Source organism: Acanthopagrus latus, chromosome 4 (assembly GCF_904848185.1).
Source record: "Acanthopagrus latus isolate v.2019 chromosome 4, fAcaLat1.1, whole genome shotgun sequence".
Taxonomy (NCBI): Eukaryota; Metazoa; Chordata; class Actinopteri; order Spariformes; family Sparidae; genus Acanthopagrus; species Acanthopagrus latus.
The window spans coordinates 27788384-27814981 of NC_051042.1; the positions used below are offsets into that span (position 1 = coordinate 27788384).

At 44.0% G+C, this 26598-nt stretch overlaps 2 protein-coding genes across 3 annotated transcripts in view; both read left to right on the forward strand.

The window, feature by feature from the left end:
- The first annotated feature begins 5878 nt into the window (after positions 1–5878).
- On the forward strand, positions 5879–8714 carry ddx28 (DEAD (Asp-Glu-Ala-Asp) box polypeptide 28). The gene has a single exon (XM_037096628.1). It carries the CDS (start codon positions 6119–6121, stop codon positions 7799–7801), a length of 1683 nt encoding a protein of 560 aa, XP_036952523.1. The 5' UTR covers positions 5879–6118; the 3' UTR covers positions 7802–8714.
- A 3013-nt stretch (positions 8715–11727) lies between these two features.
- Positions 11728–26598, forward strand: part of tln2a (talin 2a) — a 93828-nt gene continuing 78957 nt past the window's right edge. For both annotated transcript variants that reach the window (XM_037096614.1, XM_037096615.1), the window contains exon 1: positions 11728–11896. The gene's annotated coding sequence lies outside the window, so the exon portion shown is untranslated. The remainder of the gene's footprint in view (positions 11897–26598) is intronic.

Consider the following 26598-nt stretch of genomic DNA (forward strand, 5'->3'; position numbering starts at 1 on the left):
TTTTACTAACCCCGCGTGACAAGGCAGTTCCAGCGGTGACGTCAGCAGACACAACACAACACAACACGGGGCGCGCGCAGACACACACACGCACACACACACACACACACACACACACACACAGAGCCATGGGGTTAATAAACAGTTTATTATAGGCTTACCAAAGTCATGAGCCTAAAGTATATTGTTTTTTGTTTTTTTTTGTTTTTTAAAGCTGTGATAATATTGTCAGTTCCAAAAATCACATTTTGGTGCCGGGAAAGTAAAATGATACACACACACACAAACACTGTCCCTGAAATTCATACATATTCAACATATTTGATTATATCTCATTACTTCACTATTGTGCTTTTTATTTATTTATTTATTTATTTGGCAAAATTTTACACACTGCAACTAACCTTTTGACCTTCCAGTAACTGGGTCTAACAGCCACTTTGCTCTATTTAATTAGCCCTCCATTCTCTCCCAACAACCCAACCATTAGATTAGCTCCAATTGCGCCTCTTAGCCCTCTGTGTGGTTCCAATCCAAGCTAGGATTGGCAAGTGTACTGACATTAATGACGTGCTGCACTTTCTACCTTTAGATCCGTTCAGCCTGTCAGCGCGGAGGCCCATTAATTTCTAATCAGCGCGGTCGGGCAAGTGAATGGGGCTAAAAAAATTGTTGGTATGGGAGAGTAGACGTCATGTTAGCGGTTTGAAATAGCACCTCAAGCCAAGTGCCTCTGGGGGGAAAAAAGCTGTTTGTGTTGTGCACATAGGTTCCAGTCCCAGGTTTATTCCTAATTCTAAAGGCTTCAGTTTGACATGTATAATAATATCAGGACTCTCCACTTAAATGTTAAAGGTGCAATTATGGCTGAGAAGATCAACACATTGGGACCCTGCAACTTTAAAATGTCTACATCTACATGGCCAGTTAAATAAATCAGTGTACTCTTAACACCTGTATTCAAAATACTTACTTGTAAGCCTATATGGCAAGCTAATGAGGAGTTTTCCACCTTGCACATATTTAGTACACACACTGCACTGTATATCCATGCTCTGAGGGAATCCTCTCTCTTATTGGTTTATTCAAATCACACGGCAGTTCTCAGTATAGAGATGGGGAGGTGAGAGTCAATCTGCAGTGAGAATAAAGCAATAGCAAATCCTTCTGAACATGGGCTGTTCTGCTCCCTTTAACCTCTATCCAACCCATCAATCTCCTCGGGTTAATCTTTATTGGGTAAGCAACACAAGAGGTTGATGCACTTGAAAGCTGCGTAGCGGCTTTGATGATCTTCTTGCTTGACAACATTTGTATTAATGTTCAATTACTTCCTGCTTGCGCTCTTTTGGAGACATCACTCCAAAGCTAGATTATTTTCTTATCTATTAATATATGCTAGTTCTGTAACTGTACTTTATTGGCAGCATGTATTGGGTATTCAAATTCTATTGTGACTGTACTCTTCACACACACACACACACACACACACACACACACACACACACACACACACACACACACACACACACACTCGCGGCTGATCAAGAAAATCTGCCCCTATCAAGCAAGTTTTTAATGTTTCACTAGGGGTTTTTGCAACCACGATAAACAGAGTCATAAAACATCCAAAGAATTTATTATGTGCGTGCTGCTACAATTCATTCTACTCATTATCATCACAGATTATGATCAGTGAAATAAGAATATATACTATATTTTAGGATTTTTCTTATAAACTCATCAAACAGGACACATTTGCACATACATGATATTTGTGTAGAAATCAAACACTTTTAACCTTTTTTTTTCTATTTTCCAGCTAAACACAGAGAAAAAAAAGCCACAAAGATCACTTTTTACAATACTGAGAATAACTCCTGCAAGAGCACATTTTGATGTAAATCAGTCAACACAAACTGCATGTGCAGCAGACGACAGCCTGCTTTGTCTTCTGTCACAGCCACAGTACATATACCTATGCTAGATGCATGTGGGCGTACAGACAGACGCTCAGCTAGCTCACAAATGCATCTGAAAGCATCAATATCACATTTCCTGTGGTCTTTATTTCCCAGCAAAAGCACAAGGTTTAATCCTTTTTTACTTATATACCATATTCTGATGCAATCCCAGCAGACGTTTCTTCATCTCGGTCCTGCGAGGGTTGGTGTGATTGGAGTTCCAAATATACACCAAAGCTTGTTACATTTTCAGTTTCCTTTCTAAACTTAACACAATTTGATGGTATCCTGTCATTTTGAGGCTGCTCCTAGTCATGCAGTGGTCTGATTAACGAGAAATATTAAGAATATTGATTCTGTGTCAAAATAATCAGTGGAATAAGTTCAAAAAATGTTGCACTGGCAGATACTTGTTTGACATAATTATAAGTAATAATTAGAGATAAAAGTAGCTCATTTTAAGAACTACAACGGGCATCAATAACTATCAGTGATTCACACGTGGTTATTGTGTGAAATGATTCCCAACCTACACAGTCCGACTAATCCGAGTTTGCATTCAATGATCCTCTCGAAAGAAGTAAGTGGTTATATTAATATTTATAACCAAGTCAATGAGAATGATGAAAAGGAGAAGCAAAACAAATTCAATTAAACCATCCTCCAGAGCTGTGAATCATGCCTTGGTGAAGGCATTCATAAAAGCAGGGAATATTGTCTTTTAAAATGCGTATAAGCACATTAAAGTTCTGGCTTTTTAAATTAGAATAAGTAACGTATTGCACCATCTAAAAAAAAAAAAAAAAGAAGAAATCCATATGGACTCACAAAAGAAGGGAGGAAAAGAAGACATAATCTCCTTGTTGAAATTTATGCAAAATAATTCTTAATTTTCTTACTCTATAAAGTGTTTGCCAAAAAAACCCAATTCTTGCTAAACTGAATCATAACGTGATTATTGTATTATTTTGTTGCAGTCACCTGACTTGACTGAACTTTCTCCTGTGCAGCAGTCTCCAGACCCTCGCAGAGTCTAATTCAGGTTACCTGCATTCTCTTATCTTCACAGATGACCTTTGAAGGGATGAGATAAAGAAAACAAATTGTGTGGGAGGCTGTAGATGTGGTTTGTGATATTATGTTCTTGTTAAGAGACTTATGAAGGAAAAAAAAAAAGAAAAAACAGCATCTGCCCCCACACTGGTCCTGTTTGAGAGGTGTCACTCTTTCAAGGGATTGGGGTTTGCACACACTGCAGAAATGCAACACAGCACCTTGGCAACACACGCAGTGTTCACTAAATGTCAACACATATCAAATTGCGCACAGTCCCGCAACAAAATGTCAGCTGATAAGGAATAAGAGGCTCATTTCAGCGATAACACTGTCAGTAGAAAACATATTTTTATTCATATACATTCTCCAACATTTTAACTGTAAAAAAGAAATTGCACTATATGACATTTATGTGTTATTTTGTGTCTGAATTGATCCGTGGTTGAATTACAGAGTGCAGTAATATGACAGAGAGGAACAGTTCAGGCATGTTTAACTTACTTTGCAGCACAATTCATCCTGGACAAACAGTATTTTGCATTTATTTGGAAAAAAACATGCAAATGCAATAGTATAGTGATGCAAAAACCTGCTGTCACAGCTCTGACTAGGATTTCAGGTGACTTGGAATCTTCCTTGTTGATTTATGCTGCCCTCTCTTGTTCAGGCTTAGAACCTCAGTTTGGTGAGTAAGTCTGAAAATTGCCTCTCGTTGGGCAATCACAACTCTGGGAACTGGACGTAAAAAAACTGTGGGAATTTAACTTGTTTTTAATATTAACTTCTTCCTTTGTTGGGAGTCCGGCTGTCACCGCATTGGTTTGTCCACCACGTGACAGAGATTCTGTCACTGAAAGTGTTTGTGGTGTTCTGAAGCTACAGTAAATCAATCAACAAGCCGATTTATTCAGCACATGGGAAGGGTAGCTGATGTAAGATCAATGCTAGATGTGACAGCAGCACTGATGCAGACAGTGGATTTTTTTTTTTTAATACATCTATGATGGGTATAAGGGCAATTCTCCTTTGTATAGAAGACTATGATGAGATGATGAAGTGCAGACCAAAAGTAAGATGTTAAAAGATTCCTAGCAGGCAACTGGAGAGAGCCAGGGTCCAAAGCCTGTGCCCCCCTTTAGACCCTCTCTGGATGCATGCCTCATTAGATTAGGCTGCTTTTAATTAGTTTATACTGCAACACTGGATTAACCCACTAAGACCCCCCCGACAGGCAAGACTTATGCATGTTAAGACCTTTACACAGCAATTCATTGACAGACTACATACTATGTTGACATGCTTGAAAAGAAGAATATGTCTCATAAGAATAATCAGACAAATCGTGGATTTCCAGATGCATATCAGTGCATTTACAGCTCAGTGGGGTTGGTCTATACTGAAGAGTATTGACCAGAACTCAGAGTCATGTGGACAGTTATCGACTGTCACTCTCGTGTCAATGACAGTGCTCTTTTTCACCCTTCTCAAACCTATTACAATCGCTGACATTACTGTACCGCAGGCAGTGCTGATTCACTGGGGCAGGGATCAGCTGATTGATTCAGGCCACTGCTGGAGCAGGAATACAATGCACAAAACCTCAAAAGAAACACAGTGATCAGGTTGGACATTGTTCTGGGGATGGTCAGTTGATCTGACATTTGGCCAGGAAGGTAAAAACGAGCAGATTACATGTTTAGACCCATGTCTAAAGAAATCATATTTGGGAAAAATCAGACCAGAAATTAGAAAACCAGGTGCCACAGTGTGCAGAGTATACACTGGTTTCCTTTCTGAGCAAAAGAAGACACTGATTACAGCTTCACCTCTGTCTGAAACTGAAGTCGTCAGTTTATCTGGGTTGTGGTCTGAATTGTCTGCCATTGTTTAGCAGTCAAATTCAGGGAATATGTAGACAACAGAGGGTGAGCAGATATTTTGCATGGACTTCTTACTGATCTGAGGAAACAATAATTTTTTATTCTTGGTCTATCTGAATTATGGGTCGACTGATTATCGGTGCTTGTATCCTGCATTTTTCTGATTCTCGGTATCTGTGTTTTTTTTTTAAACCAATTGCCAATAAAACAAAACATTTCTTCTCAAATTCTGCCCAATATTAAGTAGTAAGTATTCAGTCAAAGGGGTTTATGTTTCTCCAAATCTTCAGTCTAAATCACTCCCAACACCTGCTTTGTTCTATTCAGGGTTTAAGGTCACCTACCTAAACTCCCTAAACTTCTGCATATGATGCATTGTTTGTTTTTTTGTCTGTGTGTCAGGTTTTTCATTGGTCCTTTTGTGATGGGATAACCTTATTGTGTCCAAAAATACATATGATAGAATTGTACTCAGCACTTAATTATGAGTTTAAAAGTAATAAAGTAGATTACATAGTGTAATTCATATTTGAGTAGGATTAACATTACAGGCTTTGAAAAATACTAGTGGTTAAAAAGTACATGTTAAAAGTGCATGTACCCCCAAAAAATGACTTAATGACAGTATTTAGAGAAGCTGTAATTGGTGGCTTCCACCCCGCCACACTGTATTTTCAGAATAAAAAAATGGAAATACTGAAGAAAAGTAAGGGTACCTCAAAATAATATATTTCTACAGTATTTATTTACTTTTTATCACAAACGTTTTTGAAAAAGGCTTTCAAATCTGTTTGCAGCATTTATATGTTGATTTTTTCAAGCATTAATTCTTCTGAGGTTTTATATCTTAAATCATTGTTTATATAACCGTCATAAACTCAGATTATTTTAAATATCCACGTCTATATTGTTATATTCGTCTTTGAATTAATCTTAAAATGAAGAAAAAGCCCTATCTGGTGTCTGCATACGTCATCACTCCGCGCACAAAACATCATCAACATTCGCCAATAAAGCATGGCGACGCCGCTGTCAGGAGAAGCAGGATGCTAATAGATCAAACGTGTGGGGGGGGTTTGACCATTAAGAGAGACTTTGAAAGAGTCCCTGAGCTCTAAACTCGTTTCTTCTTCACGGTTGAATTGTTCATTCTCGGTTTTTTGCATTCTTGTCAGCGGACTGTTACGTTAGCCACTCGCAAGCTAGCGAAACGTCAAAATGCAGTCTGTGAAGGTCGGCTGTTTGGCTGCCGCCAGAGCTCTCAGCTCAAGCAGGTCTCCCTGTCCGGACTTTGTTCAAGTTTTGGCCTGCTGCCGTGTTCACTCCTCTGTCAGCCAGACTCGTTTTTGTCAAACTGCTGCCAAAGACACCGCCGTTATTCGGGTTCCTCGCTACATGCTGAAGCGTGTCGACGAAGTGAAGCAGATTCGAGGCAAGAACCAGATCAGCACCATCAAAGCTGGTAAGCTCCTGATCCAGAGCAAGAACCCCTGTCGGAACCAGTCTGCAGGATACGTGCTTGGGAAGTTCGAGCAGCCTGTTCTCTGCTCCAAAGGATGGAAACACAACAAGTCGTTTGGTGACCATTTCACCATCAACAACATCAGGGAGGTTGCGCCTTTTGTTGCAGATAATCGGAAGGAAGACGTCAAACAGACATCGTTTAATAATCTCCGCATCTGCCAGAAGCTGGTGGAAGCTTTGGAGCATCTCAACATTATACATCCCACCACTGTCCAGCTGCAGACCATCCCAAAGGTCATGAAGGGTCACAACATCCTGTGTGCCGCAGAGACGGGCAGCGGGAAGACGCTGAGCTACCTCCTGCCTGTTGTTCACAGCCTGCAGGCCGAGAAGGACTCGGAGATGTACGCCGAGGGTACGCACAAGATTAGCGCATTGGTTCTTGTGCCCTCAAGAGAGCTGGCTGAGCAAGTGGCAGCTGTGTCAAGGACTCTCTGTGCTCCGTTTGGCTTTCTGACTAGGACTGTGGGTGGTGGGCGAGGTGTGGGACACATCAAGTTGGTCTTCAGGAGGGATCAGCCGGATATTTTGGTGGCTACACCAGGCGCTCTGGTCAAGGCCCTGCGGAGACGCTGCTTGGACTTGAGTGAGCTGAAATTCTTCGTGGTAGACGAGGCCGACACCATGTTCGACCCCAGCTTTTCTGACATGCTGGGGGAAATCCTTCTCCACACAAACATAGCCAGAAATCCCAAGGAAACGCAATGCCTGGGGCACAAAGCCCAGCTGCTGGTGGTGGGGGCCACCTTCCCTGGTGGTGTCGGGGAAGTGCTCAGCCAGGTCACCGACCTCGCCAGCATGGTGGTGATCAAGAGCAAGATGCTGCACTTCCTCATGCCCCATGTCAAGCAGACGTTCCTGAAGGTGAAGGGCACTGACAAAATCCTTGAGCTCCACCAAGCCCTGAAGCTGCTCCAACAGGAGAAAGGAGGAGGGGCTGCTGTGGTGTTCTGCAACAAGTCTGCCACCGTCAACTGGCTGGGGTACTCGCTGGAGGAGATGGGGGTGCAGCACGTACGTCTGCAAGGGGAGATGCCCGCTGCCGTGCGTGTGGGAATCTTTCGCTCTTTCCAGAAGGGGATGGTAGACGTGCTGCTGTGCACTGACATCGCCTCACGTGGCCTCGACACATCCCGGGTGCGCCTGGTTGTCAACTACGACTGCCCAGAATCCCACACGGACTACATCCACAGAGCCGGGAGAGTGGGCAGGGTGGGAGGGATGGAGGATGGGGAGGTGCTCAGCTTTGTCACACATCTGTGGGACGTGGAGCTGGTGCAGAAGATAGAAATTGCTGCACGCAGGAGAGCTAGTCTGCCGGGGATGGAATCTGAAATACATGAGCCAAAACCCAAAGTAGCAGGGGCAGAGGAGTAGAAGTAGCTTTTTTGGATGACAAGCTCTAAATCTGGAAAAATGTCAACAAAAGCAGAAAGATTGGTTTAAAATAATTACAGTAGGCTGTTTTTTGTGTCTACTATGACCTACTTGTTGTTCATTTTACTAGGGATGGAAATTCTAGCTAAAGATACAAACCCTTTGACCCTACAGTCATTCAAACATCCACAGGATTCATCTTTTATTCACACAAGACTGTGCCTTGTCCGTTTATAAAAATATGGAAAGGTGTGTACTTTGATAAAACGTAGCTGGTCTCCTGAAATGTTGTTGTATCCTGTATTTCCTCATGTAAAAATGTTTTTACATGTGAGTCTGCTTAGCAATGACTTGATGCAGTATTTAAGTTTTTTAAGTAAAATCTAATTGCATATTCTTGTCTCGTTTAATTTATCTGATTTTAATTGAGCAATTTGAACTATGTAACAGCCATTTTTTTTTTTTTTTTAGTGACTGCATGATTGCCTTCATGGTGAAAGATTTTGAATATCTTTTTCCTGCGTACTAAAAATGACAGCCTAAAGAACACATCAGATGAGATAAGATGTTCCTTTTATTGTTCCCCTTGCGAGAAACTTGCAGGTACCACAGCAGCACAGAGCGAAACAAGTAGCAGCACAAGAATAAGTCTCAAAAATAGTGACAATGATAAAGAGATATTGGAAGAATAAAACAACATAGAAACCATAGAAAAATAGAAAATCGATGGCTTTTTGACCACAACTATCCACCCTCCTGGATATGGTTATAAAAAAAAAGCAGCAGTCATTTTCTCCACTATATCCAACTTCTGTATCTATAGACTACAAAACACTCCTAATATCTTTGAATGATCTGTCTCTTGAACATGTTAAACCTTTTGAAGAGTGTACATTGCATTGATGGAATTTGTCATGCAGCCAAATCCTCAATTCCTCAGCTTTACTCTGCAACATGCACTTAACGTGTTTGGCCACACGGTGGTGGCATTTATCTGATTTCTTTTTTTCTTTTTCTTTTTCTTTTAGCTTGTCGGCATCACCTGCACAGTTGGCTGGTCAAAACATGTACACAGATTTTTGTGCTTACACAGGACAATAAACTTGACAAATGCACACAAACATATTGGTGAAACAGTAACCAGCCCACCTGCCACTTCCTCAAATGTTTGGTTTTTTTGCGGTTTCCAGTATCCTCTTACGTCTGCAGTGCAGAAACTCCTCATCAAAGTACAGTAAGCTGAACACACGCCAAGAGCCGACATCTCCACTGTTGATGTGGTGGGTCTGCTGTACTTAAAAGGATTTTTCTTCCCCTCTCCCATGCCTGCGGGCGCTTGTTGAAAGGAAACCGCAAAAGTATCAACATGAAAATCTGCCAGAGTGAAGAGAAATATTTGGGATCTTATTTCAAAGGTAATAACTTTTCTGGTGACCCTGATGTTGTGGGAGCTGCTTAAGAGAGTGTTTTAAACTACTTTTCAAATGAAATCTGGACAGATTATGACACATTTCCCAGGCAGACGATTTCTGCCTGGAGATTGTATGTGCTCTTATTTTGAAGAGGCTGCTTGGTCATGGCACACACCTGGTGATTTATGCTGCAGTGTTTGTGGAAGTATAGAGATTATAGAGGCAGACGTGTTAACGGCTCTGACGGTAACAAGGGACTCCCGTGAGAATGTCTGGAATCTAGCTGCAATTGTCCTGCTGCGCCTCGGGGTCAACATCTTGAAGCTTTGGCCCCCCCGCGGGCTGACATTTCACCCAACTGTACCCTGACAACAAGAAGCCAGTGTCCACTTATAGCATGTGGAGCAAATGCCTCCAATTCCTCACTTTATATTTCTGTCCCGCCTCGCCTCACCTCACCTGACCCCTGCGAAAAATATGGTAATAATAAACTCTATCGAGTGTCCCGCTTCCAGGTAGCATTAAGTGTTTTACCGCTCAAACAATTTTAGAACACATAGCTCAGCCTTTAAAGGGCCACTCCACCTGTTTCACACATGACAGTCCGTTGAATCATTACAAACAGTGCCTCAACAGAGAGCCCGGGCTTAAAAGCTACAGATGTACACAAGCAAAACGGGGGTGGTGGTGTGGAGTTTGAAAGATGTGGGTATTTTACAGGCACAGAGCCAAGATGTCGGATAACTGCACTGTAGGATCCAGGGTTTTTGGAACTCGGCCCTATACTAGGGACTAAAAATCATGATATCTGGCCTCGGCTGCTTTGATTTTGTTTTATAAGTACATTTTGGATGTGTTGCGCTTTGCTGTGAAGAGTGACGGTCGACACGAGGAAGCCATGTCCACATTCAACCACCGAAATAGAAAAAAGTTTGTCTGTGTCCAGCTCTGCTCATATGAGCAACAAATTTTCTGACATTTTTTGATTGATTTTATATTATTTTGTTATCATAGTCACACAGATCGGGAAAGGAAAATAAGTCCAAAACTTTCTGAAAATAAAATATTAGAATTAACTGTACCATTACTAGAAATGTGTACCTTGGATATTATAGAATTTACATACATACAAGTTTTTTGGGGGAAACAAAAGGTGTTTCCAAGTCTGAGTTTGGACCTTTTCTGTAAAGCAGAGTATTTCTGTAATTCCTTAAATTAGTCAGGATGGGGTCTTTAAAGTCCCCCACTGTTATTGAAGTTCAGCATTATAAGTCCTTGGGCTCTTGTTTTGTGGGACAGAGCGACAGAGATGGTTGGTTTGAGGTTCTCTGGCTCCTCCTACAGTAAAACAAACACTGAGCATCTCTGAACTTCCTCTCAAATATTTGAGCAGGTGGTGATGTTTGGATGGCTTTCTAAAGGGGGCTGTCCTTTATTTATTTCAATCTTTTCCTCCGTTTTTTTCAGCTTGAACCCAATACTTAAAGGCAAGGTAATGCAGGCGAATTTATTTCAATAACACAATTCAGACACAATGTATTAAAAGTATTAAAATACCCGAAACAGCTTGTCTGGTTCTCTGGTTTGGAAAAGACGTCATTTAGACCCTCTTTTTAACTGAAAACTTCACTGTAAACGCAGAGTAACTATAGATTTTTCTAGTCCACGTGGAATCTCAGGGCTTCCAGAGACTTGAATTACTCTGGCAGAGCTGTGCGGAGCCATTTTCTGTGTGTTTTTCTGTGTCCCCATCTACTTCAGTTATTTAGGAGGCGCCGTGAGGCTCCAGAAATGTTTTGCGTCCTACGAAACATCACCTGACTTTCAGTCAGCGTGAGGCGTGAGTAGATAAAGGCTGAATTATCGCTTCTGGTCAAACTCATCCTTTAGAGGGCCTTACGAAGCAGACTTAAAGGGGCACTGTGCAACTTTTTCAACCCGTCTTCGTCAGAAAAAGAAAAAAAAAAAACGAGCAGAGAGGTTGCATCTCATTCGTGACGCATATCGATGTTTTCTTGCGTGTGTTGAACCTTTTTTTTTAACTACAACATTGCTATGTAGTTCTACATTCTCATGCTGTGGGACGTCTAGATGGGTAGTGCAGTTTTTATTCTCACCCTGGCACAAGATCCAAATTACAAGCTCTTTGCTCTAATGTTAAACACCTGACATGCTTGGAGCAAGCTCATGTCAGGGCTTGAAAAAAAAAACACTATTCAATACATTGTTATTGTTATTTTGTTTGTTTGTTTGCTTATAGGTGTAGAAAAGTTGCATATTGTACCTTTAAAAGCCTCATTAGGCTACAGGTGGGAAGAAAAAAACACGACCAACAGAGGCTGTTCCTTCTACGATAATCCCACATCATGCTGGATATGTTTGTAAACATAACTTTTACTGTGTATTCCCTGTGGACTACAGAGGTACGTGGACGGACTACAAAGCGCCCGGTCCATCAATAATGACGCATTTCCGCTCTGCCCCACCGTGGGATTATCTCCCCCCCTCCCCATTTACGCGCACACACACACACGCCGAGCCGCTGCTCGCACACTGTCCGGCCACTTGGAAATTTCCCCTCTACGCGGAGGATATTTGTACAGCTGAGGAGCGGGACTGGTCGGCTAACGTGCATCTTCTCGGGGGCTGACTCGCTTGAAATGCCCCAGTAGAGGACCCGAAGGTACGTCTGCGAGCCCGTGATCGGCTTTATTCCGCTGCCCATCTCCCCCCCGCAGCACACGCAGCGATCCGTCTGACCTTCTCCCGACCAAAGAAACCGCACGCCGCCTCTCTCCCTCTCTCCCTCTGTGAGTGTGTGTGGATGGGGATCTTGCCTTGCGTTGCCTGTTTGAATGGATCGCTGCTTGTGCGAGTTGCGTGTCTGCGGCCGCGACGCTCGTTTGAATCCGCGAAACTTGTGGAGCATTTAATGATCCGCTCCTCCGCCGGCATCGGCTCGGTTTCTGGGCGACTTTACAGACCAACAGGGCTGCTGAGGCTGAACCTGCTGCTGCAGGAGAGGTGAGCTTTATTTATTTTCTCGGCTGTGTGTAAGGAGGACTCAGCGTGCAGACAAAAAACGGAGGGGTTTTAGGTGCGCAGAGTCAAAAGAGGCATGCAAGAGTTCACGGAGATTACGCTGCGCCGGGACCAGCGGGGGTCTCCGCCATGTTCAGTCAAACCACCTCAAGTCATCGCCAGTGCCCGCAAAACGCCTTCAAGCAATTGTTTCCAACTTTTCCCTTTTTTAATAATGCATGTGGGGAAGAAGGAAAAAAAACACATATTAAAGGGCGGCCACCTGTGCATGCTGCTGCGTTTACAAGCACCTGGTCGTGTAGGGAAAATCCAGCTTCATCATATAGCTTGCAGGGGCGTGGGTGGGTGGGTGTGTGGGTGGGTAGGTAGGTAGGTAGGGGGAGTATTTCCAGCTTCATCCAGCCTGTTTGGTGCATGTGCAGTCAGGAGCAAGGTGATCAAGAGAGCAGCCATGTGGAGAGAAAAAAAGAAGTGACATATAGAATAATGCATGGCTCCTCTGCAGCAGCCATCCTCCCAGGTTTTTTTCTTTATATATATATATATATATATATATATATATATATATATATATATATATATATATATATATATATATATATATATATATATATATATATATATATATATATATATATATATATATATATATATATATATATAGTGGAGGATGGCTGCCTGGATCCGCTCTCTGCCGCCACACCCCTTCTTAGAAAGGCAAGGCACTGCCAGTAATACCAATCACATGCTATATCTAGCATTTGTTACCGCCAGGGAGATCTCAAGGATGTGCCTCTCCTGTTTGGCAGCGAGGTACGATGAGGCTGAATGATGCCTTGGTTTTTGTGCGCCAAGTTTGGTGACCGGAGGATTGCAATGCACTTCCTAATGCGAGAGTGGATCAATGCATGTCAATGAGGCAGTGTGTGTGCGTTGGCGACCGTGTGGCTGGTGAGCCTGGTTAGGGGGCAGACGTGACAGGGGGTCATATGAGATGAGAGGGGATGGGAGGGTGGGTGGGGGTTGTCTAGGGAGTTTAATAGGCAAAAGTAAATTGTCCCCCTGAATCAATCTCTCTCTCTCTCTCTCTCTCTCTCTCTCTCTCTCTCTCTCTCTCTCTCTCTCTCTCTCTCTCTCTCTCTCTCTCTCTCTCTCTCTCTCTCTCTCTCTCACACTTCTCCCCACTCCCCTCCTGGCTGCCTAGACCCTGGCTTGTCAGGAAAAGACACATGACCTTACAGGCTGCGGTGTGTTTGTGCGTAATCCTTCAGGAACGAATGCTCTCCCTCTGACTGGTTTGTTACACATCCTCGAGGTATGTCTGACACCGGTCTGTGCATCCAGATCCATTTTGGCATTCAGGACAAGCGTTTCTTGCAGGAACGGCTGGCGCTTATTAAATACAATTTTCTCTCCCACCCCAAAAAATCCATACTTAATAAAGGTGTGAAGACTTTTTTGCGGCGGCGGCCTCCGAGAATGTCATCCTGTCTGCCCGAGTTGCCCCGCGTTAAAACGTGTCCTTTCAAAATGGCAGCTCGCCCATAATGAGCCAGGCTGCCCGTTTCTTCGGCGCTGATCAGTTGTGCTTCTGTTTCATCTCTGTGAAAATGTCATTTCTCAAGCCTCACTGTTCACTGTTACTATCAGCTGCTGCTGCTGCTGCTGCTTAGTATGCAGCTGTGCCACCAGCCGTGGCACCGATCATTTATTAAACTGACCAAACTCTATCTGGCTTCCCTCACATAAAAGCAGCAATCAAAAGCTTTTTCATTATATTAGCGGCTGCGCTGACCTTTTTGGAGGATGTGTTTATGCATCCATTATGCTATTAGTAGTTTGAAACCAATCGGCTCCGAGCAGAGCTCGAGTGACCAACAAATACCCTCTTTACTGTGTAGCTGTTCAGTTATTTAGTGCTGAAGCCGGTGGCAGGGAAGGAGAAGCGGTGTGAATCTTCAGGAAATGATGTCTTAGGTGCACACGATGAGAGCTGCAAGCATATTAATTATGCTTTGCCTTAATCGGAGGTCTTAAAATCAATCTTTAAATGGCTGTTTGAGAATAACCTGTCATCCATTGCCCTGTTTCTTTTGAAATATCTTACACAAAGATACTAAAGCAAAGCGCTTGCTATGTAATTTCCATAGTCATTCAGCCTGGGCTGCAGCCTTGGGCGACTAACACTCAATGGATATGTGCTTCTGGCTTATAAAGACCTTCAAGGGCAACTTCGTCCGGAAGTGAAGGGGTTTACTCATCAGCAGCACATGGCTAATTTATTGATCCCTGCCTTTTGTTGTGCATGGAAGCAGGCCTTTGCTGTCACCAGCCGCCACAGAGGGGAAGTAATAAGCACACCATAATGACACTTTAATCACAAGAGGCAGCATGGTAATGCAGTGGACCTTGGGAGGCGAGCCAACAGTTTGTTGCTTGTGCTCAGCCAGGTAGCTCTGCTGAGCTGACAGGAAGTGTCGGGAACGTTGTGGCACTCAGAGTTGTCGGGTTTAGTAAAATCTATTACAGCAGTACAGGATGGTAAAACTACATGGGGGCTCGTGTTGTGTGATCAAACTAGCTCCAACCTGTCGAAGCACAGACACAGGACCTCTTGGGATGTTCTTCGGCGTTTGGCACCAGGACATCGACTGGTGGATCCTCGGGGTCCTGCGGGCTGTGAGGTGGGGGCCTCCATCAGTCGAACTCGTTGCTGCACACATGCTCCATCAAATTGGGATCTGGGGAATTCAGGGGGCCAGTTCAATGCCTTGAGGTCTTCGTCATGTTCCTCACACATTCCTGAGCAGTTTTTGTGGTGTGGCCAGGTGTGTTGTCCTGCTGGGAGGGCTCTGCCTTGTGCTTGGTCTGCAAAACAGACCCGGGGTTTCCAACAGAACGTTGCATTGCAAGGATAGATGTTTTTCACTTCACCTTTTAGTGCTTGCTGTGACTGATTGATGGACTTCCTGCAAGAGTTGTACGGGTTTCCTTTTTTGTGTAAAAAGCTGCTGTGATGACAAGAGGACTTTATCATGCAAGTGTAAGAATTTCAGCTGAACAGAGAGAGCCTGCTTGAATTCCATTTGCGAAGTATTTTGAAGGAGTGTTGCTAGCAGCATCCCTTGACACTTGTTCCACAGTTATTCACAACTCACCTGCCTCTGCTGCTAGTGCAACAATAACCAGAGCGAAGAATCAATGGTTCCAGCGCTGTTCCTAGTCAGTCACCTGGAACTCATTCCTTATTTTGTATTGATTAGCAAATTCAGTTGCCGTTGTGTTGTCTGTTTGACTGATGATGGTTATATGTAATTAAGTAATTAAAGAACATCATTAGAATGGCGCAGGAATGCATTAGTCTGCATGTCTGCAAGGCATTGCACGCTATTTGATGACCTTGCGCAAGCTTGATCACAACCATAATGATGTAGGATTGGAGCTCCTGCTTATCTGGGCGCTTTGGGGTTTTGTATTGTAAGAAAAGATTGGACAGACTTGGCCCAACGTTCATATTTAGAAGCATGGTGGCTATTATCCCTGGCTCTCTGACTGGCTTTTTTGACTGCAGACCTTGTGTACCTAGGACGTGAATGAGCAAAACGTGCCTTCTCGATGATATAGATTCTGTAAACCACGCAGGAATGATGGTATCATTTTGCATACATTTGATAAAATGCTCAACCCAAACGGTGGAATTTCTCCCTGTTTTGTCGGACTTGGATATCATTTGCTTTTTGCCTCACACTTTCCTCACCCTAAGAGATGAAGTGAAATGAACAAGGACTACTTTCATTTTTGACTTAGGCAACTGTTGCTGAGTCCCTGGATGCACACATGCACTTTGTTATACTATTTAATGAAATCAAACCAAATTTTTGTATCTGTGTTGGCATTCCTCTGCTATAGAGAGTCAATGCATTTACTGAGTCTGTCATTACCAGCCTGGATCCAAATTGCCTAACTACAGTATGCACACCAACAATGAGTTAGTTTGGTTGTGCTTTAAACATTAACGGTTGCTCTTCTATCAAATTTCTGACAAAGCAGCTGCTCAACATGTGCATTTGCTGTTTCACTGTAACCACAGTGGTTGTCAAATCGATGATAAACTTTCATATGACACAAGCGGCAGCTTTTTTGACTAACTGCAGCTCCCATATGGACACATGCAGGCAAGACTCACTGTGAGAACGCTGTGTCGTCGTGACGTGCTCACTGTGAGGGGTGGAAAAAGGTCTGAATGGAGGAGGAGGAGGAATGTCTGGCCTAGTTCAAGTTAACTATCACAGAATTTCACACTTCGTTGAGACCAAGCAAAGGCATGTGTAACCTTAAACATAAGAGTCAAATCACAAGATTCCAAGCTGGGATTCCTGTGAGAAAGAGGGGCCCCGAGCGTTGCCCTTCCAAATGTAACATGACTGAGTTTTGAACAGAATTAGACAGAAAACTTACTGAAACACTTTCCATGCTCCTTTGTCCAAGTCACCCAGAAAGGGTTATAGTTCGCAACAGGCCAGGTTGATAAAAACTGAAGTGACAACCTTTACCCAAATCTTATTTAGAGAGCAGATTGAATATGAATAAACAAGGGTGGATGTAGCTCAGGTAGAGCATTTTTGTCCTGCAATCAGAAGGTTGCTGGTTCAAATCCCATGGCTGCACGCTGAAGCATCCTTGAGCAAGATACCCCAAACCCTGAATTGTCCCTGATGAACAGGTTGCCACCTTGCATGGCAGCCTCTGTCATCAGTGTATGAATGTGTGTGCCATAGAAATGCGAGTCAGTTTACCAAAATAAAATGACCAACTTAAAGAGAGGGTGCACATTTCTGAACAGACTGTAGCCATTGATGATGAGTCTCTGTCCGTCAGCGGTGAAGTGTTCATCCAAAGTTTTCTGAAGTGGAAATGTTGGTCATTATTGGATGGACGCAGCAGAGGCTGCCTTCTTGGCACATCCCATCTACTTTCTGTTTTTTCCCACCTCCCACTGAGTTCTGGTTTGCCCGCTTCCCACTCAGTCCAAAATCCAATGTGCATTGCATTACAAACACAAGCCAGTACAGTGTTTGCCTGCCAGTAACACAAAGAACTATTTCTGCACGAGTGGCCTTTGCTAATTGATTGGTTTTAAATACTCCGTATGACTCAAGGACAGGAAATGTTTTCAGTGTTTGTTTCAGTCGATAATTAAACGTGGAGTATGTTCCGGGATGAGCAGTCTATCGGAGTGCCCTGTGGCAGTCTGCGTACTGTATGTGGTCATGTGTGTGCTGTGATGTAAGTCTGTGGACCCCTAGTCTGGTTTAAAAATACCAAAATTTGGTCATACTGAGCAGTCTGGAGCAGCAATCGCCAGAATGGTTGTCATAGTGACGGGGGAAGAGAACTCATGCTGCCTACTACCTTGTAGGCATTTTGAACGGAGTTGATCATTTGAACGGTAGAGGAGCACGCTGACGACAGCGTTCACAGATGTTTATGCCAAAATGGGTCGAGTTTCACAGTATTACATAGCCTGTATGGCCGATGACATTAAAGTCATCTGTCTTCTGGTGTGATCTGACCTATGAGCTGGGAATTCACCACGTGGTCGCACTGACTTATGGACTGCTCTACACTGCTCCAAGAGCGAAAGTTTCCATTCTCAATGCAGCGATGATCTGTTTGTGTTGAAATGCCCCTGTGCAACATCAACTCCAGGACTCAACACAAATGGTCAACATATACACATGCATGTAAGAGAGGTAAAAAAACTCCCGAATATGACACCAGGTTAAATATGACATGAAACATGAACGATCCCTGCGGTGAAATGAGGTGAAGTCCCCCTGTTTAAGTTTAGACCTTTTGAAATGAATACCAGCTATTTCTGAATTTGAGTGTCTTCTTCACTCGCTTCCCAGAACTGCTTGTCAAGGGATCTGTTAATACTAAATATGTAAATACGAGATAAAAATTGTCTAATTGTCTGCAGTCGCCGCCAAACTTACAGGGGCTCTGTGGAGTCTCTTGAGTTTTATGTCAGCAGGACTCCATTTCTAAACCGGCGTTGGCTACTGTTGCTCTCTGTTAGCAGCACCATTAAATGACTTTAACAAATCATCCACAGGCTTGTACAAACAACTGAGAGAGAGAGCAACGGTCTCACATGTCACATAACGTTACAGTCCGCTCACATATGGTCAATAAAAAGTGATCAACACATGCAGATAGCAACAAATTGGTCACCTTTTATTTTTCCTTTTTCACTGAAATGCTCTTTTTTTATTGATAATGCTAGATTTGTTGATGATGAAATAACGTGACATGATTGAATAGACAAATCATCTTGAACTCTCTTTCCAGTTGCACTAACGTCAGTAAGACGGACCTCTCCTCGTCGGGCCGAATCCAGGCTGACTTCGAAACCCCGACTTGTAATTTCAGGCGCTTTGGCCGAGGCGAGCAGTCGTCTCGACCCCCACGGCTGAAAGCGGATCTGCCCCGAAATGGGTTTCAGGTTGCAGATGAGCTCCTCAGCTATTACTGGAGTGCGTCTCTGGCAGAAATCCCTGCTGCCATGGTTGCCACCTTGAGGCTCATGCCTCTTAGTCACCAGGGCAGAAATGTAACCTAATCAGGTGTCTGCTGCTCCCAGCACACAACTACGCCACACCGCGAACAGAGTGTAGACTGGCTGTGTTGTAAAGTGACCACGTGTTGCCAAACACCGTTGTGAACTATGTCACTCTGCGCGACCCTGTAATTTTCCCATTTCACTTGGATTCCATATTAATGCTTGTGTTGCTTTGTGTGGTTAACTTCTTCTTTCCATCTCCCTGCTTCGTCCATCTGGTCAGGGGGGCTGTTCGATCCTGCCAAAGTGACATGGAAATGCAGTAGTTGCTTAAAGGTTACAGAAGCACGCACATTGCGTAGAGATTACCAGTTTGCTTGCTGGGAAGTGAACCATGTAACACCCTCTTCCAGCACAACAAGTGCTCCTGAGCAAAGTGTTTTATTTTGGATGCTCTCAGCGGACCACTCGATGCCAGTGCCACTCGCTGTGGTTATTTTGGGTTGATAATCAAAAGTCTGTTTACATGCGTCACTCCGACTTTTGCACATGAATGGTGAATGAGCAGTAGAGGCAGCTTCAAGGTGACTTTTTTTTTTTAATCTCTGCTGGAGAAATTGATCACAACGGTGATAGAATAGAGCTCAGGCTTGGCATTTGAACAAGACAGGATACCAGTTGAATCTGTACCATAGAGGGGGTTGAGCGTATACAGCTTTGATGGTTCTGCCGATGAAAACATTAGCTCCTCGTGTTTTTTAAAGGTTAAATCAAGCATGACCGCATCTACGTTTCCTCTGTTGCCTCAGTGATCCCTTAGCAGTTGACCGCAACTGTATCTATTCCCAAAGTCATGACCAAATGGCGCCTACATTACTCAACCTGTTTGCTTTTTTTGTTGACAAATTGCGGCATTTGTATCACTCATCAAATTATTTTGGTCCCTGTGATGTCGTGGTTGGTAGAAAACTACACTCGTGTTGGAATTCCCCGGGAAGTGAGAGGGAAGCGGCTCGGAGCGATGCTTTTATCGAGCGGCGGGACGAGCAAACATTCTGGGAGCGCTGGAAATGTATCCCCACCCCTCTGCTCCTCCACGGCCCTCCTGCAGCCCGGGGCATCTATTCTTGGTTTTTCACATGGGGATAAATTCTTTGCTACAAATGTTGGGCAGGGAGTCGCCCTCTCTGTGTAAGGGCCACCATGCTGGCAGAAGGGCTGAAATGATCCCAGTGTTGCTGAATAGACTGAAAATGTTGTGGATATGCGAGTGCGATGAATAGATTGTTGAAATCCAGGGGAGCACTTATGTCATTTGCAGTCAGATTTGGCTGCGGCTCCCATTGTTTCTGCAGGCTCGGCATTTGGCACAATGTATCCTGAATGAGTTCAGCCTTCAGTCAATCACCAACCAGTTTGTGTGTGTTTTCTGGCCGGGCATCTACGGCATGAAACGATGGAGGAAGTTGTCGTTGCCTATTATCTGTATTGCACCGTTCGTTTTAATTCAGCTTCCTGTGTTGGCTTGAAAACGGCCCCATAGCCTCACAATGGCTTTCGGACAGGTATCTGACAGGAGTTACATAATTACCTGTTTGAGCTTAACTTGACGTCCCATGAGCTTTGTTTTGTCTCTTCAGCAACTTTTAATTTCGTAAAAATGGTGCACAGTTAAACAAAATTTTAAGGGGGAACTAAACAGGACTGTAGAGAAAATGGAGAGAAGCTCCGAGAGCGATTATGGCTGCCCAGCGCTAGCCAGGCCTGTTAGTTTGCTAGTTAGTAAGAGATATTACTATGCTTACTGCTTTCCCAACTGATTTTCATATGCAGAACTATATAAATTGTTATGCCACAGCTTCAGATGCACGCACACAGGTTAATCCAGTTGAGATTCTAAGCACTGCCGGTCAACCGTCTCCCACTCGTCAACAGATTTTAGTTGCAGAAAACAACATCTTTTTGACAGGTCGTTATTTTTCCAGATATTTGGAAATGATTAGCCTTGAAAAAAAATTCAAGTGTATATAGTTTATTATTCTCTGATAAAACGATTCAGCTGGGTGTCTGTGTTTGCTTTACACATCTGAAGTGATGGATGTGACAAATGCCAGCTTGTTTCTTATCATTTATTTATTTTGAATTTTTCTTGCTGCATGTTTTTCTAGTTTTATTCCCCCCCCCATGATTAACACTCAGTCTTCTCTGCCGGCATACAGTGAATCAGGGTGCAAAGTGCATGTTGACATGATCCGTCATAGTGATGTTCGACCACGAGCACGTAAAAATGTTTAAAGCGGCAGGATGGGCCTCTTCTCTCACCCCTCCTGTGATGTTGTTTGAAAATGATCATCCATGAACTAATGGTTTTAGTTCCTTTCCTCGATGCATTTTGTGCTGGATGTGTCTGCAGATCCTTCCATAACACATCCAACATGACATTGCAAAATTCTACCGACGGACCGCACCAGAAATAGCCCCTTTAAGTGCCTGTTAATGTATGACCATTACATAATTTCACTGTCAGTGCTCCTCGCCCTTGGCCGAAAAAACCTTTCCGTCTGGAGCAGACTCGCTTGCGCTCTTCCCACCTCCCCTGTGAGCCTCCGATGCTGCTCGTGGAGGTTCGTGGTGTTTGAATAGAGCTATATAAGGGAAACCATTCTTTGTTTATTAGTTAAGGGAGAGTGCATGGGAGCGCTGCCAGGCCTCTCTCCGAGTAGAAAAACGGGGACAGCGAGAAGAAGACGAAACACCACTCAAACAGAGTGTACTCTTGCTATGCGGAGCTGTAAACATTGCTCCTTTTGTTTTTTTTTTGTTTTTTTTTCTTTCTTTCGAAGGCGGCGTTATGAGGGCGGCAGCTGGCTTATGTTACATGTGGAAAGCTCGGCGGTAATCAAGTGGCTGAAAATAGACTTTTATTTGTGCGCCATGCTATGGGGGCAGTGTGCGATATTGCGGCCAGGAATACAGTGGTTACATTAGCTGCCTCCCAGTGACTTCATCTGAGTTATGAGCGGTGGAGGTTATTGGAGAGAGGCCGCCCACCTGCTGCAGGCTGCAGGTCCTCCGCTAGCATGACAGCAGTGTAGTAGAAGGTGTGTCTCGGTTGTAGCCGAAGAGCATTTAACTAATAAAAGAAACAAGGAAAAAAGACACTTTGTGAATTAGATTTTAAAGGTGCAAGAAAGCTCTTGGATCAGGTGAGCTTCGGATCAGGATGGGCCCCGGGCTAGCTGGTTAGCATCATAACTCTGTTAGATATCTCTGCAACATAATATGTAGACATCAGAGTAAGAATCAGAAACACTTTATTGATCCCTGAGGGGAAATTGCATGTGTTACAGCTGCTCCCAGTTCCAGAAATATGCAGCGTGCATGTCAAAAGTCATATTTATTCACATTCTGTTGATTGTTCAATTCATTTTTGAATGTTTTCAGCTTGAATTCTTTCATGTTGCTCCTTTTTTAAGAAAGTGGGCTGAAGGGATAATACAGCCACTCCGCTCAGTTAAGATGGTCGCTTGAGTGTACTGTCGAGTGCCATCTGTCAAATGGCTGTTAAGTTGTTCGAGGGGGGCTACCTGCGCGTGTTGGATTTTTACAGCCTGCATTTGCAAACCCTTATTAAATGTGAAGTGCCGTCTGCGGGGACAGTTTGCTGAAACACGTCCGGCGGCGACTGGTGAGGAGACCATTTTTAGAATTCAAATGGCTTCTTCTGCTCCGGGGCTAAATGTGTCTGAGGTGTCCACTTTTTTATTTATTTATTTTTTTTAAAGCTGAAGTGAGACCAGCTGTCTGTGGGAAAACACATTATGATTACTGTATTAACTCATTAAAAAGGCTTAAGTTTATAGGGTGCCCGGTTGTTGTTTAGGGTGTGGAAAGCCAGCGGTGTGGAGGCAGCGCGAAATCATCAGCTGCGCGGCTCCGACTCGGTTGTCAGCTTTGTATAATCAGCACGGCTGCACAGTTTGCTACTGAATCAGGCTGTTCATTAAAATGCACTCTACACGAACCGCGTGCTGTTGAACGAGGCCGCACTTTCAACTTGTTGGTGTGTTTTTTTTCTTTGTGCGGGATTAATGAAAAGCATGGGATTTGCTGCCTCATGAGTACTATATGCTTCTCTTTTCAGAGGCCACAGTCTGGAGACGGTTGCGCAATCACTTCTGTTCCCAGTTTGAATTTAATTGAGATAATCCAATATCACCATTTTCTGCTTTGTCAATTTAAAATAAGATTGTTTGTAGTAATCTTCCCGGCTTAAAGTTGGTGCGCAGTGTTTCATGTCAGCTCGTCTATGGGGAGCTTGTTCTCCAGCTGGCAACGAGACAAATGCTGCATTGTCAGATTCCTCTCTTTAAATGGACTCGGGCGTTTTGTCTTTTGGACTCGGGGTAGAATGCCAGCCTTGTCCTCAGTCGGGTTACTTATCTCCCGGGTGCAGAGCACACCCTCGGGGGAAATTACTTCGGGGGGGCATCCCCACCCACCAGTTTACCCCCTTCAACAACATGATTGAATGATGTCTCTCCCTTTGAGGAGTGAGTACCCCGTTTGTTACTTACACTGCTGAAGTCAAGCATCCTCTCAATGAGCTACAAGATTATCAGTGTTTGTAAGGCTGGTTGGCAAACACCAGGTGGGAAATTTATTGCTGGCTGCTCTTAAGGGAATGTTCACGCAGAGACTCGGTGCTGATTTTGAATTGGCAACACGCGTTGCTAGGATGGTGGATTCGAATGCCAGTTACAAGTGGCAGATGGGAAATGAGATTTTTTTTTGTTTTTGATCTGTTTTTTCCCTGATGTCAAGTGCAGCTTGTTCCCTGACTGGAGTTTTGCTAACGGTGCTGCCAAGACTGTTACTTTCTGCCGCTGTGGGAGCAGGTGAACGCTCCTGAGCAGCCTGGCATCCCCGGGTGCTCTGGGCGGCCACACATTCCACAACTTTTCTTGGACCCTGCGGGGCCGTTTCACAGCGGGCTTTGCTTTCCAGAAGCAGACACAAACTCATTTTTTTCTGTTTTTTATGGGAGTGAATGCTGAGGTGGCACTTGGCATGCTGTCTTTATTGGAAGGTGTTAATAAAGAGCTGTGCATGGCGATTTTAAAGGAAACGGACAATATTTTGAAAACACTTGCTGTCTTGCTTAGATGAGAATATTGGTACGCTCTGTCCGTTAAAGCGACTATTATCAATATTTCTGTATCCGTGACGAATCACTTCACTGCTTGAATGTGAAAATGGAACATCAGTTGAAGTTCCCCACATCTCTACGGCTCTTTATAGGGTCTTTCAGCTCATTGTTTTGGTTTTCAGGCCTGCAACTTGCGGGCCTATGTTTTGGATCACTCTCAGCATGTAGCGCAGCGTTGTATTCGGCCTGCTGTACACCACCTGCTCAGCACTGAACGGCCGACAGTTAGCAACGCGGTGGAGCATTTAGCAGCTAACTAGCTAGGTATTTCCCAGAGGAGACTGTGGGGATCAAACAAAAATAAAGAGAGTTAAATTGTCTGGTTTTTTTGAATCCACAAACACAGTGATGGCAAGGGAATTATATACTGAACACAGCTGGGTGCAGTGTAAATTAAGCTTGTTTGTTGCCTGCTTTATCGTTATATTTAGCGAGCAGACGTGTATGTTGCCCAGTCTAATCGAGGTCTCAAAAAGAAATCATATAATCGGGTACTCCTTTTTACAAGTATCATGGTGGGAAAGTTTTACATAGCTCTGAGAATACTGTCCAATGTCATCTTTCAGGCTGCATCTCAGCATTAAAGTCCCCCTGTGCAAGTAAAGTAAATGGGCTGTCGTCTTCGCTGTAGCAATCCCAGCATTCTGCAGCACTCACTGAATCCACAGTGCTGGCCTCCTCCTTCCCTCCTGTCCCTGCCTTTGGTGTGGTCGTGGTATTCCTGCTGAAAGATAAGCCATCCTGGAATCAGCCACAGTCTGCTGACCAAGCAGGAAACGGTAGCAGCCACCACCACCACCAAACCTCAGCTCAGTCCATCATCGCGCTCTCCCTCTTCATCTCACTCACTTTTTTTTTTCTTCCCTTCCTTCTGCCACACAAATCTATCCCTCTCTTAGTTTCTCTCACCCCCTATCTCTGTTTCACCACCCTGCCGGTTTCCCCCTCCGGGCCCCCGCGGGTAGTGAGCATGTCAACACCTCGGCTGCAACCCAGTCGCGGGGATGAAATGACACGGGCTGTAAATCAGCAGCCGCGCACATCTGGTGAATGGATGCGGGGCGGTGTATTGATGGACAGAGTATTCACGCTGGCGGTGTGACATTTTGACATTTTTTCAATGCGTTTGTCTGGGTATCTAAAAAATCCTCAGGCATGATTTGTGACGACTGGAAACGGCTCTCCTGACCTTCGTTTAGCTGGCGTTTAGCCTCACTCTCACTCGCCTGCATGGAAACGCGAGAAATAATTGGCCCTGAGATGGTTTCATGCGCTGCGTTGCCTGCAATAAGATGACAATCAAGCTTTTTAATACATTTACTACTTATAGTCACACTGTAAATTCTGTGAGTACTGTAACCTACATTTTATGCCATCTGTTTATCTCACTTGCATGTAGGTGCATTAGATTATTAGACTAATCAGATAAAGTAGTTCTGACACAGAGTTCAGCCTATGAGCGATTAAACTGTCCGACCAAGACCTGGTTTCAGGAGGGATTTTCCACAAATAGAAAGCGCGTTTGGATGCACGGTACGAAAACAACATTTATTTATTTGAGACTTTGAAACCAGAATGATTGCATCCATGTTCGAGGCTATAAGCTGAGAAGCAGGGTTCAGGCAGGAGCACGGTGGGGAATATACAGTATATATTCCTCTGCAGGAAAATAATAGTTTGACGGATAAATATTGAGGAACCTGCCGAGGATTAATGTTAAAATGTGTTGCTGCTTCACATTTTGATATGCAGGATGTCTTGAACAGACACTGCCTCCACAGTGTGCTCCCGCAGCTCCCCTCACATTGTTTCTTTAGATGCAAAGTCGAGTCATTTACCATTTAAATTAGCTGCAACCGTGGCACATTTCAACTTATCTCCAGCCACTCCTCAGGCTGGGATCTTTTTAAAAGCAACGTGTGTGTGTGTGTGTGTGTGTGTGTGTGTACATTCTCAGGCATGTGTGTCTGCCATCACCATCTGACTCCCCAAACAATGCAGAGTATTTAATGCCTATGAGGTGAATTGGGAGCGGCTCCTGCCTGCAGCTAACAATAGAACTGACAAGCAAGGGTTGGGGAGGGGGGGCAGGCTTTCACTTTGCAGACAGTGGTGAAAAAAAAACAGTCTTGGGCTAGCTGGATTGTTCGCCCTCGATAGGCAGCCGCAGCTCCTGTTTACCTCCCCGTGTCATGCGTTTCTTCTTCTTTAGTGTCCCTGAGCCTCTGCCCCAGCCACCAGCCTGCTTTTTTTTTTTAATTGGCTCTCCTTGCCTTTCCCGGATCGGCTCACCTGTCTGGAATTGTTATCTCGTCAACATGCCCCGCAGTTATGGTAGACTTTCCAGAAGGCGAGTTGTGGAAGTGTCGCACCTCCAACACCACTCGTCCGTTTAGGAAAAAAAAAAAAACCTTAACTGCGGAAGCTGCTAATGGAAACGATAAGGAGCAGTAGAGAGGTGCTTATCCTAATTAAAATGCATGTCAATCCATATAGCTATTGACTTGAATTTGCTTTTTGTTTTTTTTGGAGGAGGCCAAAAGCGGCCGAAGCCAGAGTAGCAGACCGT